The sequence below is a fragment of the Amblyomma americanum genome, chromosome 11, assembly GCF_052857255.1.
Source record: "Amblyomma americanum isolate KBUSLIRL-KWMA chromosome 11, ASM5285725v1, whole genome shotgun sequence".
Taxonomy (NCBI): Eukaryota; Metazoa; Arthropoda; class Arachnida; order Ixodida; family Ixodidae; genus Amblyomma; species Amblyomma americanum.
In genome coordinates, this window is record NC_135507.1 from 19,195,273 (window position 1) to 19,212,182 (window position 16,910).

General features: G+C 43.0%; 2 protein-coding genes across 2 annotated transcripts; both read left to right on the forward strand.

Annotated features, from left to right (window-relative positions):
* The first annotated feature begins 321 nt into the window (after positions 1-321).
* LOC144110224 (uncharacterized) lies at positions 322-5,043 on the forward strand. Its single transcript, XM_077643066.1, has 4 exons — positions 322-486; positions 1,525-1,621; positions 2,100-2,348; positions 4,347-5,043. Exons 1-4 carry the CDS (start codon positions 454-456, stop codon positions 4,571-4,573), a joined length of 606 nt encoding a protein of 201 aa, XP_077499192.1. The 5' UTR covers positions 322-453; the 3' UTR covers positions 4,574-5,043.
* Positions 5,044-5,220: 177 nt separating this feature from the next.
* LOC144109493 (dnaJ homolog subfamily C member 25 homolog) lies at positions 5,221-16,814 on the forward strand. The gene is made up of 10 exons (XM_077642316.1): positions 5,221-5,422; positions 6,849-6,877; positions 6,988-7,053; positions 8,799-8,852; positions 8,938-8,992; positions 10,054-10,160; positions 11,241-11,312; positions 12,653-12,718; positions 15,072-15,398; positions 16,657-16,814. Exons 1-10 carry the CDS (start codon positions 5,311-5,313, stop codon positions 16,774-16,776), a joined length of 1,008 nt encoding a protein of 335 aa, XP_077498442.1. The 5' UTR covers positions 5,221-5,310; the 3' UTR covers positions 16,777-16,814.
* The last annotated feature ends 96 nt before the right edge of the window (positions 16,815-16,910 follow it).

Below are 16,910 nucleotides of genomic sequence, written 5' to 3' on the forward strand. Positions count from 1 at the left end.
TGCTGCTCCGGCATCCCTCTTACCATAGTAACAACCAGCTATAATCCTATCATGCTGAGGATACCTCAAGGAATAAGCAGCTGTTCAGGCTATTATTATAAAACTTTAGAAACTGTGTAAGTCATTCTTTTCTGACTTCTTCATCTTCATCTATCACACACTTCTTTCTTGTTATTGCAGTAAACATTGTGCCACTAAACATGCAGCAAGATGTATTTTCATAGCTATAACTTCATAATTCTTTCATCACAGCCACGAGCGGCTGAAAAAGTTAGTACTGCAGGTTGAAGATGTTCCTTCCATCACTGCTACATGTTATGGAAAAGAAGACGAAGCCACGTGACCTTGCCTCCTGAGCCATGGTGTCCGCTTCAAGGCACTGCACGTCTCAAGCCACGATGGTGTAGGGCCTGGAAACTGCGCTTTCGCGCTCCTGCTTCACCGGCAGTAAACATGGAAGTTGAGGACCTAAGTGTAGCCCCTGCGGTGAGCATGCCTCTTTCTGATCTTTATTGTCTTGCAAGTGGACTGAAGTGCATGCCAGCTGTTTTTAGTGCGCTGGATTGAAGACATGTGGCAAATTTTGAGGCTTCACATGTTCTTCATGTGGCTGTTTATGCTATTGTCTACTCTTGCCAGCTGGTAATTGATAACGTGCAACAAAGCCAGTCTCAATGGCCGCTGAGTGTTGTTTTCATTCAGCTTGCCGGGGTTCGTTATACCTGGTATTGTACAAAGCTGTACAAAATCTGCTCTAACAAAGTGCCAACAATGTCTTTTTAAAACAGCGTTTCTTACCAATTGACAGTGCATGTGCGCAGACAATACACATGTTTCACACTATGCTGGAGAACACATTCCTTGTGTCGATAAAAGAAAAACTGACTGTTTGTGAACAGCTTTCAAAGGAAGAATTCCAGCTGCAGATTTCTAGTGGCACATTTGAACACACATGCAAATAAAAAACATTCGTATTTAGCATCCCAGGACATTCCTGGCAATGGATCTGGGCCGTGGATGCTTCCGCAATCCACAAATCATGATCCGTATATCTGGCAAATGTAGATTTAAGTTCATAGTTTTCCAGCGCAATCGTACGCGGCCAAAGAAGGCAGGAAGAAGGACGAGAAGAGGGACGAAACACAGTGCTCAAGAAGTTTCCAGTTTCCAACAAAGTTTCTCAGGCAGATGTCAGAGTGTATGAAGGAAGGGCCAATGGAGGTTCTAAGTGGTTTTATTGAAGATGATCAGTGAAGTTGCTGTGATATTGCACATGCAGTAATGCCTGCGAGTGTTTTGGTTTCATTAATTAGAAATTTAGTGTCTGCTTCTTTTCTTTAACACCTAAGAAACTGCCAATGCTGAGGAGAGTGCAGTGCAAACTGAGCTATCATTGTTTTGTCTGGTTCTTTAAATTAACTTCTTTTTTTTACTTTGGGAATCGAATGTTCTGGTGCCTGTGCCTACATAGCGCTCTTATTGTGTTGAACTCCAACTTGTATCTTTCATCGTTTGCTCACATAGGATGACTGTCGCCTGGTGCTAGGCTCGTCGCAGAATGCCGCTGGTACTGCTTCAGCGTTGGCAGTCACTGCTGATAATCCAGGCGTACATGTTAAAAGTGAGTTGTGGTTTGCTGGCTCTGTGTTTCTGATCACTTGTTTGCTTGATTTTTATGGTTGGTGTGATGAAGTCTCTATCATGCACAAAGGCAAAGTGTCACATGTCTATGTTTTTTTTTTCTTAATGATGTTTGGTCTTTGCAGCTAATGTGTAATCACAAGGAAACCACAGGTACTTCGTAATTCCTAGAATACCTTGACAGGCGGAATGTTAAGGCTTAATGCATTATGGAGTAAAATCTGTAAAACATTGTCCATTACATTTCTACATATTTTTGGGTCATTGCTGGCTATGTATGTGTCAGTTGCTACAGCAAAGTTTGATTATTTCCACAATGCCTCAGAGCAATGCCACTTTGAAACGAGAATAGTCGAAAAGCCCAAGGGTTATTTCTGAATAATGATGCAAGCCCTTGTTTCTGAATAGTTTTGAGTTATCTTTACAACGACGCAAACTGTGCAAGAATCGTTTTACAGGGTTCTGCCGGTGTACGCATCAAAGGCCGCCCTACACCGATGCCGAAATGGGTGAGTCCGGCTTCATCCAGGAGCTGCGTGTCAAAGAGCGGAACTACAAGCTGATGGCTGTTGTCCTCACGGTGGCCTGCATCATAAACCTGGCTGTCACGGGCATTGGCGTCGCCTACCTGCGGCTCCATTTTGCACAGGAGGACATCCTCTCTGCAGACAGTGCATTGCCAGACTCTCCGCACGGCAGGGATCAAGGTAAAATTGAGTTTGGTGTGGCCCCACAGCCTCTTATATTGTTGTAAGCAGTTTAAGGATGCATCTTCCTGCCAGAATGAATATGTGGCTTGCATTCATGTTGCATTGGAATGTGTACCATCTACATAGTGTTTTGGGTGTTCTGAGGATGCAGGTAATCTCCGTCCTTCACCTGCATGCTTCACGGACTTTGAGGACAAATGACGAAAACTTTACTTTTGCAAAATAACTGGACTTTTACAAGTTAGAAAAGGCCAACAATATAGGTGTCGCCACCACCATTTTTACACGGATCTCTGAGGCTAGCCTACACTATACCATTCACTTCCAATTGGCAATCACAGAGTGCTTTTCGGTCTTAAATGGGCTCTGAAAGGGGCATTAATAAAGTTGCGGCATGCCGGGGATGTTAAAGCATGCCACTTCACGAATATTGTCCAGCAAGAATTTTTTTATTGCGCTTTCTAGAAGCTGAGTTATCTGTAGTCAAAATTTGAATTTCAGCGTCTGCGCTTTTCCCTCTCCTCTCGTCACTTTTTGCACGCTGGAAGGTTGGCGGTCCTCCACCGGCCCCACATCCGGGAGTGGAGCCTCCTCACCCGCCAGAGCTACGCGCATTATTGGCCACGGCCACGGTAGCTGCCCAACGTATGAACGAATCTAACCAATAGCCACCTTTCAACTTGTATACGCAGATGCGAGCGGCGGAGGAGGGTGCGAGCATGAAAATGTCGCCGGGAAGGGCTCGCCAATTTTCGCACTTGATTGTGGATCCTCTGCTGCATCTAGAAGTGTATTATTTGGCTCAGGTTTTTATGACAACACAGTGTAGTGATTGAGCGAGTTGATGTGCTCTCCTCGGAAGGTGTTTCAGAGCCCCTTTAATGTCAGCAGTTTTGAATGAAGTGGTGGGGAATTTTGAAATCCAGTTTTCTCGACAATAAATGCATATTTTACTGTGGGACAACCATCAACACAACTAGTTGGACCTACAGAATTGATATCACTGAGAGCGAAAGTTGGACAGAGTAGTCCTCAATGTCCGTTTTGGGTGGGTTATCATTTTTAATTCGCTCTCATATGTCTAGGCCTTGCAATACAGGAAGATTGCATTTGTTTTTTATGTTGTATGACTGAATAAAGGGAATTTTCGCAGTGAAAACATATAAGCCAACTGAATTGAACTGAAAAACTGCTGCTGCATGCTTTCAGTAGCATTTAATTTCCGCCTTCAAATCAAAGGTAGCCTCACAAAATCAATGTAAAAAAAAAACAGCTGAAAACTATGTGTCTGGCGCTTGCACTTCCTGTCGCATTTATAAAGCAAAATATTCCTTTTTGTTTTGCATAGCAAGCATTGGTTCAGTGCTGACATGGCTTGGAGGCTGGAGTGCATGATATCTGTATTATCTAATAATCACTCAAGACTGAATAGCTGATGCTCTTCCTTGAGAATAATTCAAAGAATATATTTTGTGTTAAGTGACTGTTCGTGAAGCAAATGGCTTTCGTTTTTAGTCTGATATACAGTATAGTGCATAGCTGTTTGTCACATAATTATTGGGATCGATGTTGGCTGAGACAGTCAAGCAGCTTTTCCTTCTCAACAGCTCAGCCAATTAAATATTTGTGTTTGCCGTATAAAATGTAACTAATTGTTAACCATACTGAAGACAGTAAACATTGGGTTGCACTGATATAGTATCATTGAGTAGGGTAGGATGGTGTAACATGTCAACTTAAAGCAGCGAAACCACTGAAATAACAGAGAAGACAAGACACAAGAAGTTGACATCATGAAGTCAGCGCCTTATCTAACTTTCGTCTTTATCCTGGCGGTTTGCAGTGCTTTCAGTTTGACTGAAGTTGCATGTCAAACAAACATTATTGTACATTGGTTTACTCAGGCAGCATAATATATATGTGCTTTGCACAGATGAACGTGTTAAAGGTGTTAAAATGTCAAGGGTTCCTCTCGTTCTCTTCGTTTTTTTGCAGCTGTGAATTTGTACAGCCACATCAAAGCCATGATCATGAAGAGAAGAGCCAAGCCGCTGTCGAGTGCACAGCAAACCTCAACAACGCCAGGTTACAGGCTGACGCGCAAGCGGAGAACGCGATGGACATCTCGCTTTCACTTCCCGGACCTGCGATGGTTAAGAGGCACCACAACAAGCATGGCACCCAAGCTGTTCAGACAGCCTTCTGGCTATGCGTTGACTTGAGTTACATCGCCAGTCGCAACTTCGGAAGAAAGTAACGAGGGATGAACACTGCACCATCCATGGTGCATGCATGGGCCAGAGGGACTCAGTGCAGTGCAGAGCCGAGGCATTACACCTGGCTCGAAGTGTGTCTTCTTTTAAATGATTTTTACACTGGTGTAATGTTAATGTGACCACGAGTCACGGAATATACAAATTCTCAAACTTGCATTTTGTGTTTCCTTTGTGCCCAAGTGTTTGTTGTAAATCTGAGCTTGTCAGCGTGCTTTGCTAAGGAAAGAACAGTTGTGGAAAAGAAAATATGTCGAGATAAACGCTCAGTTACTGTAGTTCGAGGTACGGAACTGCAAACGGAGATGCCTTGCACAAGCATTCCGTGCGATAACCGCCCGCGACGAAACGCCTTTTAGAAGCTCGAATTTGCCGCTTGACTGATAGCTCACACTGAACTGTACTGAAAACGAGAGTAAGCCGCGGTTATGTGTAAGTCACATTCATTTTTGTGAATAAACTAGTCAGCACTATAGTTTTTCTACCTTGTTTTAAAGAAACTTTTTTATATTTGAAGTCGATTTTAAGTCTTCTTGGCATTTATACCTTTTAGTCTGGCAACGCAACGACACTTGCCATTGTGCGGCTTCACAGCGAAGCAAATCCAATCCAATCCGATTTCTCGCGGTCTTCTGCCACTTCAACATCGCGCGTAGGTGATGGTGACGGATCAGTGAGGTGACGGGATGACCAGACACCGGCAAGTTTTACAGCTCTTGCTCTTCACCGTGTTCAGCGTCAGCGCGTCCCACGCTTTCATCGATGGCCTGTACTGCGGCAGAGAAAACTGTTACGATGGTGAGTGAACATTTTCGTGCACGTCAAGAATTCAGTCGTGTGCTTCAGGAAACCGACTTACACAGGCTTCTCCAAAGCGTGACTGACCGCGAACGTGTTATACTTGTTGGTCACATCATGCCACGCTGGCGGCGCGGTAAAAGAAAAATTATCTTTCGCCTAAACTGCCGGCACGTCGAAGACGGTTCTTGAAACATGCAGGCCGGCACCGTTTGCGAGGTTTCGTTTTGTTTCATAACATATGCGACTGAGCAGCATGTTTGATGTTGATACTCGCTAAAGCTGCATGCGTTTCTTTCGTGCTTTGCGCGTAGTGGCGTGCACACCACGCTGAGTTGCTTATCGCGTCTTAAGTTGCATTAGTTAGTGGAAAAATGACTTGAGGACGGGCACTCTTACAAGACATTGCGAGGCGAGACATTGGATACCTTTGCGTAACATCACCTTTGCGTGCGTCATCAGTTGCTGGTCTGTCCCCTAAGGCTGTCTCGTTACTCTTTCCCGTTGAGAACCCAAACAATTGGTGCTAGGCTCCGTTCAATTAAACGTCTTCAATATCTTGTGGTGGCAACTGTCCCACCTGATCGAAGCTTTGACAGCACGTTGCCCGTAGCACTGTTGAGGTCCCTCTTGTTCTCTCGGTTAATTACAGCCTTTATATGTTTTCACTGTAGGCAGTGCTGTTTATTAAAAAATAAGTCCTGCTTTATTCATTTCACTTGTGCTTGCATGCGGTCGCATTGTTGTCTGACCGATGGCTTATGAATGGAGTAAACGTCCGTAGAAATGACGTGACGTATTTGCTAGAAGCCACGTAGAAGACAGTGTGTGACCGTTTTTGTAGTCCTGAAAAAAAAGTCATGGACAAGAAGTTCGAGTCCGAAGATTGCGGGGCATTAAAAGCAGGAAATTTTTTTTTGTCACTGCATCTCACGCATGTGTAATGGCACACTAGGTTTTGTCTTCAACACTTTTCTTATTTTCTTTTAAAAAAGTGTTTCTTGCTTTATTTCCGTATTTGTTAGCACTGTCTCTGTTTCTGCCATTGTGTGTCGCTGATTTGCAGCGACTGAATTAAGGGCAAATGAAATCATGGATGCCTCATTTTTTGGGTCTTCAAATTCATAATGTCTTGCTTATATACATAGCATTAATAATATTAATGCATCGTGTTGAGTTCTAAACAGTCACAAACAGGTTTGTCTTTTTTACTCAGATTTAATTTCACATGCTGAATGTATATCCAGTAGCTGCATAGTCGCTGATTCTGCAACTTAATTAAATCAGCTACAGTTAGTGCTCTATGGCAGTTTATTTTGCTTTTGTTAGCGTTACTGCAATCCTGATCACAGTAGACTCTAGCAAATTCACCTTCATTCTGCATGTGCATGTTTATGTGGTATTAATGTTCTTGTTCTCTTTTCAGTATTGGGCATTACAAGAGACACATCCAAGGTGAGTGCTTTAGCTTGACTGGAAATTTGCCATCATACAGTCTATGTATTTATGTGTTGAGTGTTTTTGGCTTAGTTCACAGTGCTGAACTTTCCACCTCCCTCTTGCAGTCCGAAATGGCACGGACTTACCGACAGCTGGCGCGGAAGTACCACCCTGACATGCACAAAACACAAGTAAGAGAGGAACTTTTGTTTCATGAAAAATATCCATTGTGCATTTAGTGGGATTGGACCAGTGGCTCATGCAGTGTTTGTGTTCGAAAATGTTAAGGTATGCTTACTGTTATTGGTTTTCAGAAGGTATATTCTTGTATGTACTTAAATTTAATCATGCGGACTACTTGGATTTTATAGCCTTTTGTGAGAATACCTGGGACAAGGAAGCTTATCTTTAGTACTCATGAAAACAGCACAGCCTCAAGAAAAAAACTGCATGATATAGAAACTTGCAACAGTTCAAACAAGATTGCTGTATGCTAATTGGGCCATATTGATAACTTCTGCTATAGTTGTGTACAACTCAAGAATGGAGCGCAAATGTACCTCAAAGGAAGCCCTCCAGCCACTGGAGGAGACTGCTACTGCCATGGCGTCAGGGCCAGTCCCTTGCTTCTGCTAGTGTGACATCGGAGGGGGCTGTCACACTAGCAGGAGCAAGGAATTGACCCTGATGTCATGGGAGTAACAGGTGCAAGGTGATTAACTAGATTAATCGCATCCTCATGCCAATCATTCAGCACTGTTGGCTGGAGGGCCTTCTTTGAGGGGCATGTGCTGCTTCGTCTTTGAGTTGTTTCCGACTACTGTCCAGTGTGCTTCACACTGGGGGCAGGCAAAGTTTCTTGAGTAAAGAAAAATGTGGTCTTAGACTGATGTGGGATGAAAAAATGTTGAACAGCGTTCATTGTATTGTTGGTTAAGTTGCGTATCACGCAGTGACAGTCTCGAGGGTTGCGTACATCATGTTTGCTTGTTACATTGTACTGCACTTAAAAAGTCCATGATTTCACAAAATGTGACTGAGTGAAGTGTAGGTGTGTGCGGTCTGTGTGAAAAAAAGCGAGGACTGTCATGTGTATGTGACTGCTGCAGCTAGCTTTCCATAGTACTGTTGTCATTCTTTTCTGTAGTGCCTGCTTAGCAGTAACTTATTTAGTAGCCTAACATTTTTAGGCAAAGTGCAGCACTAAGTTTTCTTGCAGCAACTATGTTGGCATCAACAGTGTTTTTCCCTTTTTAGCTAGAAGTGAAAAAAAAGGTGCTAATTATTTAATCAAATATTTGGTTAATTGTGAAATATCAAGACAAAGTATGCACAGAAAAGGCCTCAACCAATATTGTGGCCATGAAGACATATGTGGGCAAAAAATTTTACACCTTATAGCTCTGAGTATTCTAGAAGAAAGGGTACTGTGTCCACGTTCAACATGGCTAAAGCCACAGGTGACATTGAGATTGGTGAACAATAGAAGCAGAAACCAGGTGGGATGGACCTGACAGCGGAGTGAAAGAGATTGATCGTTTTATTGAGAGAAGAGATCCTTGCTCTGACTGCCTGTTTCTGTTCTTGATGCCGTGTAAGCTTCCACGTGGAATTCTTGGGAGTGTCAGCACGTTTAGCCGAGACTTTAGCATATTAGCATTGTATATGTTTGGATTAAATCTTGTGCTTTTGGGTTTAGAACGTGAGAAAAACAGCTTTTCTTCAAGCTGCTTTATTCGAGTGCATTATAGGAACTGTGCTGTTTTTTATTTGTTGGTGCTGGTCCTGTTGAGTGTGCATTTGTGGTTACATGTTGCATTTTGGGGAGTAGAGTTGCAAGAGCTGTTTGAACAGTTACAGGAAAGCATGCATTTTGAGATATTATCTGTTGCACTGCTTGGACTTCACCCATTTTTTTCTTTTCTTAACCATCTAGGAGGCGAAGGCCAAGGCAGCAGAACGTTTCACCCTTATAGCAACAGCTTACGAGGTGAGCAACTCATTGTGGCATTCTCGTGGTGTCGCAGTACGAGTGTTATGACTGAGTGAGAACAAATAATTTTTTTTTTTCACAGATTCTCAAAGATGATGAATCTCGAAAAGACTATGATGACATGCTGGATAACCCAGGTACTAAAGAGCTTTTTTTTCTTTGGATAGGACTTGTCCCATTTCATGTGTTGTAATAGAATGATGATTTAAGTATTTATTTCAGGCGCATGCTGCCTGCTCATAATTTTCTCATGCATAGTTTTATTCTTTCATAGGAATGTAAAGATGCACAGGCATCTAGCTTTATTATTCGAACCATAGGTCATGGTAATGATATCAGTGAATGTATTGATATATTAGCATTGTTTTAATGTTGTATAGCGTAATATTTTTCAAGCAGTTGCACTTGATGCATCCTGTAAAACACAGATGTGTTGGCAGCTTATTTCTCAGTGTAGTTACAAGCTGGGCAGTTATCGCTTCCTCAAGTGTGCTTGCTATACTATTCAATCACTGCACTTTTATTAGCCGCAAAGCACAAACTGCGATGCGGGTGCCACTGCTGGTCACAATGAGTGCGAGTGTACCACCTGTAGCAAAAGTTTCCTACCCAAGATGCCCGTGGCTAGAGTTGGTATGGCGCCAAGCATTAGCGCAGTGACCGCTGCTGCTGGCTGGTATTGTGGTTCGGTGTCGAGGAAAAATGCCACTATTGTTGTCACTTCTTTGGAAATGGCTTAACATTGCCATTTTGCTCAGATATGCGCTCCACCTTGCTCTGGCCATGAGTACATTGGATTGAGAACTTTTGCAACAACAGATGGCATATGCTACATTCTATTAGTATGCAATGGCAGAAAAAATTGTTGTATCGTATGCAGAGCTGAAGGTAAAAAAAGGAAGTGTGATCAAAGTTTGATGTTGCATAGAAAAGAAAACCAAATGATGAGTCATCAAGGCTCATTATAATTGTTTATGCAGCAAGTGGAGAGGAAGGGGTCACAAGGTGCTTTGCTGCATATTGACCACCATGGTGTAGCTCTGTCTGATATTGACTGACCCATCACAGCATTATGCTGTGATGGCGCTTCGCTCTGCATCAACTCATATTTTGCTTGTGTCGCACTTGTTAATTGTGCAGTGTCGTAACAAAGTTTTGTGGTGCCTTGTAGTAATCTGCTGGTTGGCTTTGATTGCAGAGGCGATATACAGGCATTACTACCGGTACTACCGGAAGCGGGTGGCACCTAAGGTTGACATTCGCGTCGTCCTTGCGGTCACAATCACAGTCATCTCAGCCGTTCAGGTGTGTAGCTCTTGTTGGTACGGGAAACAGCTTGGTGCTTTTCTTACAGCTGTGGTTTGTTAACAGCTTAAAGGGTGCATGCTGATTTCTGCTTGTACTGTTAACAAATATAACCTGAAGTTTAGTTTCCAGAGAAATTAAACGTAATACAGCAAAATGTCGTTAATTCGACCCTTGTTAATTGGGTTCATGTGAGAGACGCTTTTCTCTTCGCACCGGACATCAGCAGCAGGTATCTCGGCCACGAGCACGCACAACAACTTTTTCTTCATCATTCTTTCCCCGGACTGCCAGCGACTGGAATGGCCTTCCCCTTGAACTTGCTGCCATCACATGCCAAACTATGTTTCTTAACCAAATTACGCGTTCGCTTGCATCACGATAATCATTTTTCTTTGTATAACTCGTTCAATTTTTGTGTACTTTTTCTGTTGTTAATCTATATGTGTCCCACCCCTTATGTAATACCCTTACACGAGGGTCTTTAAGGAAATAAAGTGAAGTGAAGTGCACCAGCAGCATATACTAGCGGATGTATAAAGTACTTGTAAATTTTCTTTAGGTAAGGCGGAACATGAGTCGGATCGTTGAAGCGTGCTCCATAATATTATGGCTGGGATTGTACATATATGCGCCTGGACCTAATCTGAAGCATGTTTGTGTCATATTAGAAGCTTAAGCTTGCAATGTACTTTTGCCTGTCATCTTTGCTGCTCATTTATAATGTGTGATTGGTTAGAATCCTAAGGTTAATGTGGATCTAGTGAAAAGCTAATTATTCATGCATATCGAGAACTTTGTTACATTGAGAAAGCATCTCCCTTTCTGGCTGTTTCAGGGCAAGTGCGATCTGTTTTGTGTCTTGAGAGGTTCGAAACATCAGGCTTTGTGAGATTGATATTTATTTGAATGTATCGTACATGTGATTCATATTGAAAGCCTTGTTTAATACCGGTTGGATATTTCTCAGAAGTAGTGTGAATAAATATTAATGTGGCACTGATGCGACACTTGTTGAAAGTACACACAGCCTGCTTTTGTGCAGCATTACAACGGATCACGTTTTAAAAATTTTTGCAGTATTATGGAGCTTGGCACAGGTATCGAGCTGCCATCGATCATCTCATCACAGTGCCTAAGTACAGGCTCAGAGTGAGTCCTTGTTTCTGATATTTTCTCTTTATAAATATTCAAGCGGTTCTGGGACATATTGGAGGTTTTGCAGAAACTGTAACAGTGTCCATTTGAAACCTGTGTTGGCTAGCTAGAGCTTGGAGAAAATTGTGCCGCTTTTCTGTGTGTGAAAATCTGAATCTCTACACAGCTTCTGCATGGAGCATCATTTTTTAGAAGAAAAATATAGTTTATGTGGAATTGCTGAATGGCCAGCTATCGTATTTTTCCAGAAAATCGATAGTGTCCTATATAGCTTAATGCAGGTGGACGGCAGTCGAGTGATAAATGAGTCGTTTCAGGGAGAGGGATATGGCACTTTAGATGTTTGCATTTTTTGTGGCCAGTTTTCTTCTACTGGTATTGGCAATACAGTTGTTTCATTTTTCCTTACCCAGCTTTTTTTTTTTTCGGTTGCACAAGTTTGTGCGTATCAGACTACTCGGTGCACGTAGCTTGGTAAACAGATGTTCAGCCGAAGTTCACTTTAGCACATTATTGAAATTTTGCTGTTGTCTCCAAGTTTCTGTGAACTGGAGTTATTGAATCTTAAAGGGAAGCTGAGGCACTTTTCGAAAAAATTGAGTTCCATGCGGCATTTTATAGTTTTTAGTCTGCTGAAAAAGAATATCGCATTCGAAAAGGGCGGAAATAAACGCAAATGGCTGTTTTTTGGAATAAAACGGGCACCAGCGTCTCAGGGCGCCGAGCGAACGCTGCGAATGGCCGGGATTGTCGTGACGTCATCTACGGGATCTCCGGCCAATACCGACTGTGTTGCTGTATAGCGCGTTGCTTCAGCTGGCTTGAGAACTGCGTTTTGCAAATAATGGATCCGTCGTTCACCAAAGCGCGGGCTGAAAAGCAGCAAGCAAAGCAGGACGGCCGGCAGACTACCCGTGAATGGCGTCACTTCCGCCAGTTCCGTCCCCCCATTCGGCGCTTCCGGAAACGAAGAGGGCGTGTCGGCGGCGGGTTTTTAGCAAGCGATTGCGGCTCATTTTGCGAACAGAATCGAGAAAAAATTTACATACATGATTTTCAAAGTCCATTCTTCCCAACCGCAGCGTTTCATGCTATTTGAAAACCGTTTCAGCTTCCCTTTAAGCATGGATCTGTGGGGCAAGATAACTTTTGCCGCCGGGATTCTTTATATATTTGAGTGCTCGTCACAAGTTATTGTTCACATTTCATAGCCACGTTCGGTGTCATCTTGCAGCATGTACTACTATGGCAACATGCTCTCTTGCTCAAAGGCTGATAGCATTTCTGGTCTGCTATGTCAGCATTTAAAATTTTTCTTACTGTTACATTTACAGGCCATGGAGATTGCCAAGAAGGAGGGTTTATTCAATCCTAACAAGAAAAAGGACAGGAGAAGGAAGGTAAACGCACCTTGTTGAGTGTCCAAAAGCATGAACCAGTTTGCTGCAGTTTTGTTTGATGTGTGGCCTTTGGTTGCATTTTGGAGTGAGACATGAATGGCTGTAGCATGCATTATGTCAAAACGTGAGCGCTCTCTGTACAGCTGATAGACATAGCACTAACTTACATTCTCATAATGATTAACAGGCCCGTATAGTCAAGACTATTGCACTGAAAGTGCTCTTTTTTTCTCAAGTTTAGATCTCTCTGTACAGCTGATAGACATAGCACTAACTTACATTCTCATAATGATTAACAGGCCCGTATAGTCAAGACTATTGCACTGAAAGTGCTCTTTTTTTCTCAAGTTTAGATTGAGAGAGTGTGCAGGACCTTGTCTTTTTATAGAAAAGCTTTGCGGTGCTTTCATGAGCTTTAATGGCATGTTTTTTTTTTCTCCAAATGCCCTAAAATGTAGCTTGTTCTATCTTGACTGCTTTGTAGTACATTCACACTTTGGTGTGAACACTTGACGGCGAGCAAAATTTGTTGCTGCTACAGCTTGTCTCATTGAAATATAGGAATTCAGGTAGAGAGTTGCATGCATGTGTCTGTCAGTTTTTTCATTCATTCATTCATCCGTCCGTCCGTCCATTCATTCATTCTAGTTTGTGCATCCTTTATACAGTGCAAGCTGTTAATGTTCTCGGGAAAAGCATGTCGTCACAATAATCAGTGTGTCCATGCATCTGAGCATGACCACAATGAAAGGAGCAAGTGGGGTGCAGGACGGACACCGGCACCCCTTATGGAATGTTATCCTACAGGGATGTTATCGCATGACCACCTTGTGCAAATATTCTGTTCCTTATGATGGCTCATGCTAATTTTCTGAAGACAAACAGAGAATAGGTTCCAGGGAAAGGCATGTTTGGGTTCGTAGTCATTTCGCGTCTGTGCAGGCAAGTGTGACGGGAGAGGCTGGCGGAGACCTCACATGGGCATCCCACACAGGCTGAATCTTTCTGTGCGCAATCATTATGGCATGCTGGCTAGCGCTGCTGTCTTGAGTTACCGTTTCCATAGTTGCCATTCAATTTTCATAAATTTTCTAGACCTCGTGGTCGAGTTCTCTTTGTGACGTCTGCTCTGAGCTTTCACACAGTTTCACTGGGGTTTAGTGTCTGTGCTTCTTTGTTGATGCGTTGTGTTTGTGGCATATGCAGAGCAGTATAGTACTCAGCAGTGCTGCCTGTGCCATGTGAAAGAAAGGTGTGATACAGAGCCACAAGTACTTCTTTACTGTTCTTTTTTTTTCATAACTTTTGCTCAGTACAGCACATGCCTCCAAACAATGAGCACAAAATAGTACTTTTATGTTTGCTGACAGTACATGAAGAGACCATCATCTTCGGTACTGAAGCAGAATGCGTGCCATATTTGCTCACAGCTGCAGGTGCCTGAAGTGCAAGTGCAAAATGCTTAGATGGAGCATTCTGCATGGAATTGTGTTGAATTTGAAGTTGATACAAGCCTCATAACTATGCTTGAAATGAGCTGGGCCCCCAAAGCTATCGAAGCTGTACTAAGAAAGGTTTTAATTAATTGAATGGGGACTTAGACGTGGCAGCTTTCAGATAGGAACTCTGTCCACCAGACCTTTGAGCCACAGAGCAATGTACCTAGGGGACCTTTGATTTGTTTATAGTAAGGGTACTATATACACCGCATCTGCCCTGTCATAAAAGGTAATCCTGAGCCCCTGCTAGTAGTACTTTGTTGCCTGTAATTTTCCCTCTTGGGTGGGGTCAGGCAAGAAAGGTTGCATCACTTGAGTCGAAGGTCTTCTGGAGCTCATTAAATTGTTTTTTTGAAGGGAAAGCTGCGCGTCAGAATGGAAGATGTTTGTACTGTTTGGAACATCCATTTGGCTTTGAGGTTTGGCCACTGTACTTAATACAATTAAACAAACATTGTGATAAAGAAAAGTTACTGCTGTACTTGCCATGCATGCCCGATTCAAGTAAACTGGCAATGATGCAACAGTTTTGAATTAAGAGATGTTTCCAACCTCACAGAGACACTGGGCGGTCAAGTTGATTATCTTCAGCTCCAATATGCCTCTCCTTTCTCTTTCAAAAAGCCTTTGTTCCATCTCTTTGTGCGTCTTTGACTCATTCGTTCATCATATTCAACAGTAATGAAACATGCCATTTCTTATCCCACTGAAGGGAGTAACGGAGGAACCTCACCGCATTCAGTGATTTATTGGTCAGCTTGCTTCGTTACTGTCTTTCACCTTTTTCAAGGCCATGTCACACCTGCTGTCAGCGATGAAATATACTAATCCCTTTGTTCTCTCTCTTTCGACAGGAGGAAATAAAGGAGGAGGAGGAGAACACGCTCAAGCGCATCCTGGAGGAACAGGTGGACATCCGGGGCGGCTACAGCAAGCCCACAGTGCGACACGTGCTCTGGGTGCAGCTGGTGCTGCTGCCGTACACAATCGGCTCCTACCTCTGGTGGCAGGCTCGCTGGCTCTTCAAGTTCACCCTGGGTGGCCAGGAACTGGGACTGCCTGAGAAGCAGTACCTCATCCGCCGCCATATGGCACTCTCCCAGTCCCAGTGGGACGCCCTCGAGGAGAAGGACCGTCAGGGCTTCCTCCGCGATGAGCTCTGGATTTCGGACAAATTCAAGGTGCCCACACTGTTTTTGCTTGCATTCGGCTGAAATTTTCAAATCAGGGTGCCTTACTTTTTGGTGCATTGTGGTCAGTGTCAAAAAGACATCTTGGAGCTGTTTGCATACTGGCGCCATCTGGTAGTCAAGATGGCAACCATCCTATGCATTTGCTATACATTTGGCATAGAGCTTATTATGTATCTACGAAGGGTATTTAAAGGGTCAGCAGTGACAAAATGAAGTTTACCTATAAAAGTTACCACGTTATAATGACAAAGCTACCTTCCACGAAGATCCTTTATGAACTATCGAAGATCAAAAAATAATAGATTGAAATCACCATGACTGGCGGTTTTGACAAACTGCAGTGATATCAAAGCATTTTTGTCTTCTGATCTCTGCGGCAAGGCTGCTTTGCCACATACTTTCAAACTGTGATCACGGATCCCTTTTTATCACTGATGTCGCAGCTTTGAACGAAATGGCAGGAAAAAAAAGGTTAGCTTCTTTAATCCAATTTTCTTTGCAATAAATGCGCCTTTCGCTGGTGAACTAATATCAGCATGGCCACAGAGAGCCATGCAACTAATGGTTGCTGAGAAAAAAAAAATGGTTGAAATTGTTCTCGGTGTCCCTTTAACATAAGAGAATGCAGACACAATAATCCTGTGTAGGACAGCAGGACTCATGTTGTCCCACTTGCTTCAAGTGCTGGCGAACAGAGACTGGGGCTCCTACATACGTAGTTATGCGAGCTGAATACTACCGAACGATCAAAGAAACCATTCAGCGTGTTTTTCTGTTTCTCTAATAGATTTCTTCGGTGTTCTGCGTGTTTTTCCAAGCACGGGTGCACAGTTTGATGAGGGGAAAACGAAATTTAAAAATTGTGGAGCTAAATTTTGAGCCTTTTTCATCAGTAAACTGCATCATAATACCTCTTGAATTGATTTTCAATTCTATTGCAAGTTTTCTTATAAGTCAATAAGTCTGAGGTATGGATATATATCACATTTGAGGTCTTCTTGCCAAGTTTTCGGGTCGAATGTGTTCATCTTTTCTCTGCAGTACCAGTGGTAGCGTTAAAGTGATGTCAGTCAATTGAACGCACCGAGACAGATGTGTAGATCACAATCTTAGCCGGTTGTGTGTAACATCTGAAGTCGTGCGACAAGGATTTATACACTATACTCTAACCCTCTCCTGACTGCTCCACTCTAGTAAGATTTATAACGTGGAATAACAGTGTGCTACTGTACCTGTTTTCTTTCAGGTCTGGAAGCAAAGGCAGGAAGATGAGATGAAAGCCAAACTTGCAGAGAGTGCACGGTACAAGAGTTACCGACGGTACATGAAGAACCATGGCCCCGGCCAGATCACATTTGAGGACTGAGCCCGACAGTGGGCAATAAATTATTTTTACGTTTTGCACATTCTAGAACTTTGCTCCGTGTAAAGCCACACTAATAGCAGAGTGCAGCTGATCTGTTGGTGATACTACTGACTTGTATTGCTTGCTTTGCCTTT

Coding starts and splice junctions, on each gene's coding strand:
- LOC144110224 (XM_077643066.1), top strand. CDS start 454: ATGGAAGTTGAGGACCTAAGTGTAGCCCCTGCG. Junction 487..1,524: donor ACCTAAGTGTAGCCCCTGCG/GTGAGCATGCCT, acceptor TTGCTCACATAG/GATGACTGTCGCCTGGTGCT. Junction 1,622..2,099: donor TCCAGGCGTACATGTTAAAA/GTGAGTTGTGGT, acceptor ATCGTTTTACAG/GGTTCTGCCGGTGTACGCAT.
- LOC144109493 (XM_077642316.1), top strand. CDS start 5,311: ATGACCAGACACCGGCAAGTTTTACAGCTCTTGCTCTTCACCGTGTTC. Junction 7,054..8,798: donor CTGACATGCACAAAACACAA/GTAAGAGAGGAA, acceptor TTAACCATCTAG/GAGGCGAAGGCCAAGGCAGC. Junction 15,399..16,656: donor GGATTTCGGACAAATTCAAG/GTGCCCACACTG, acceptor GTTTTCTTTCAG/GTCTGGAAGCAAAGGCAGGA.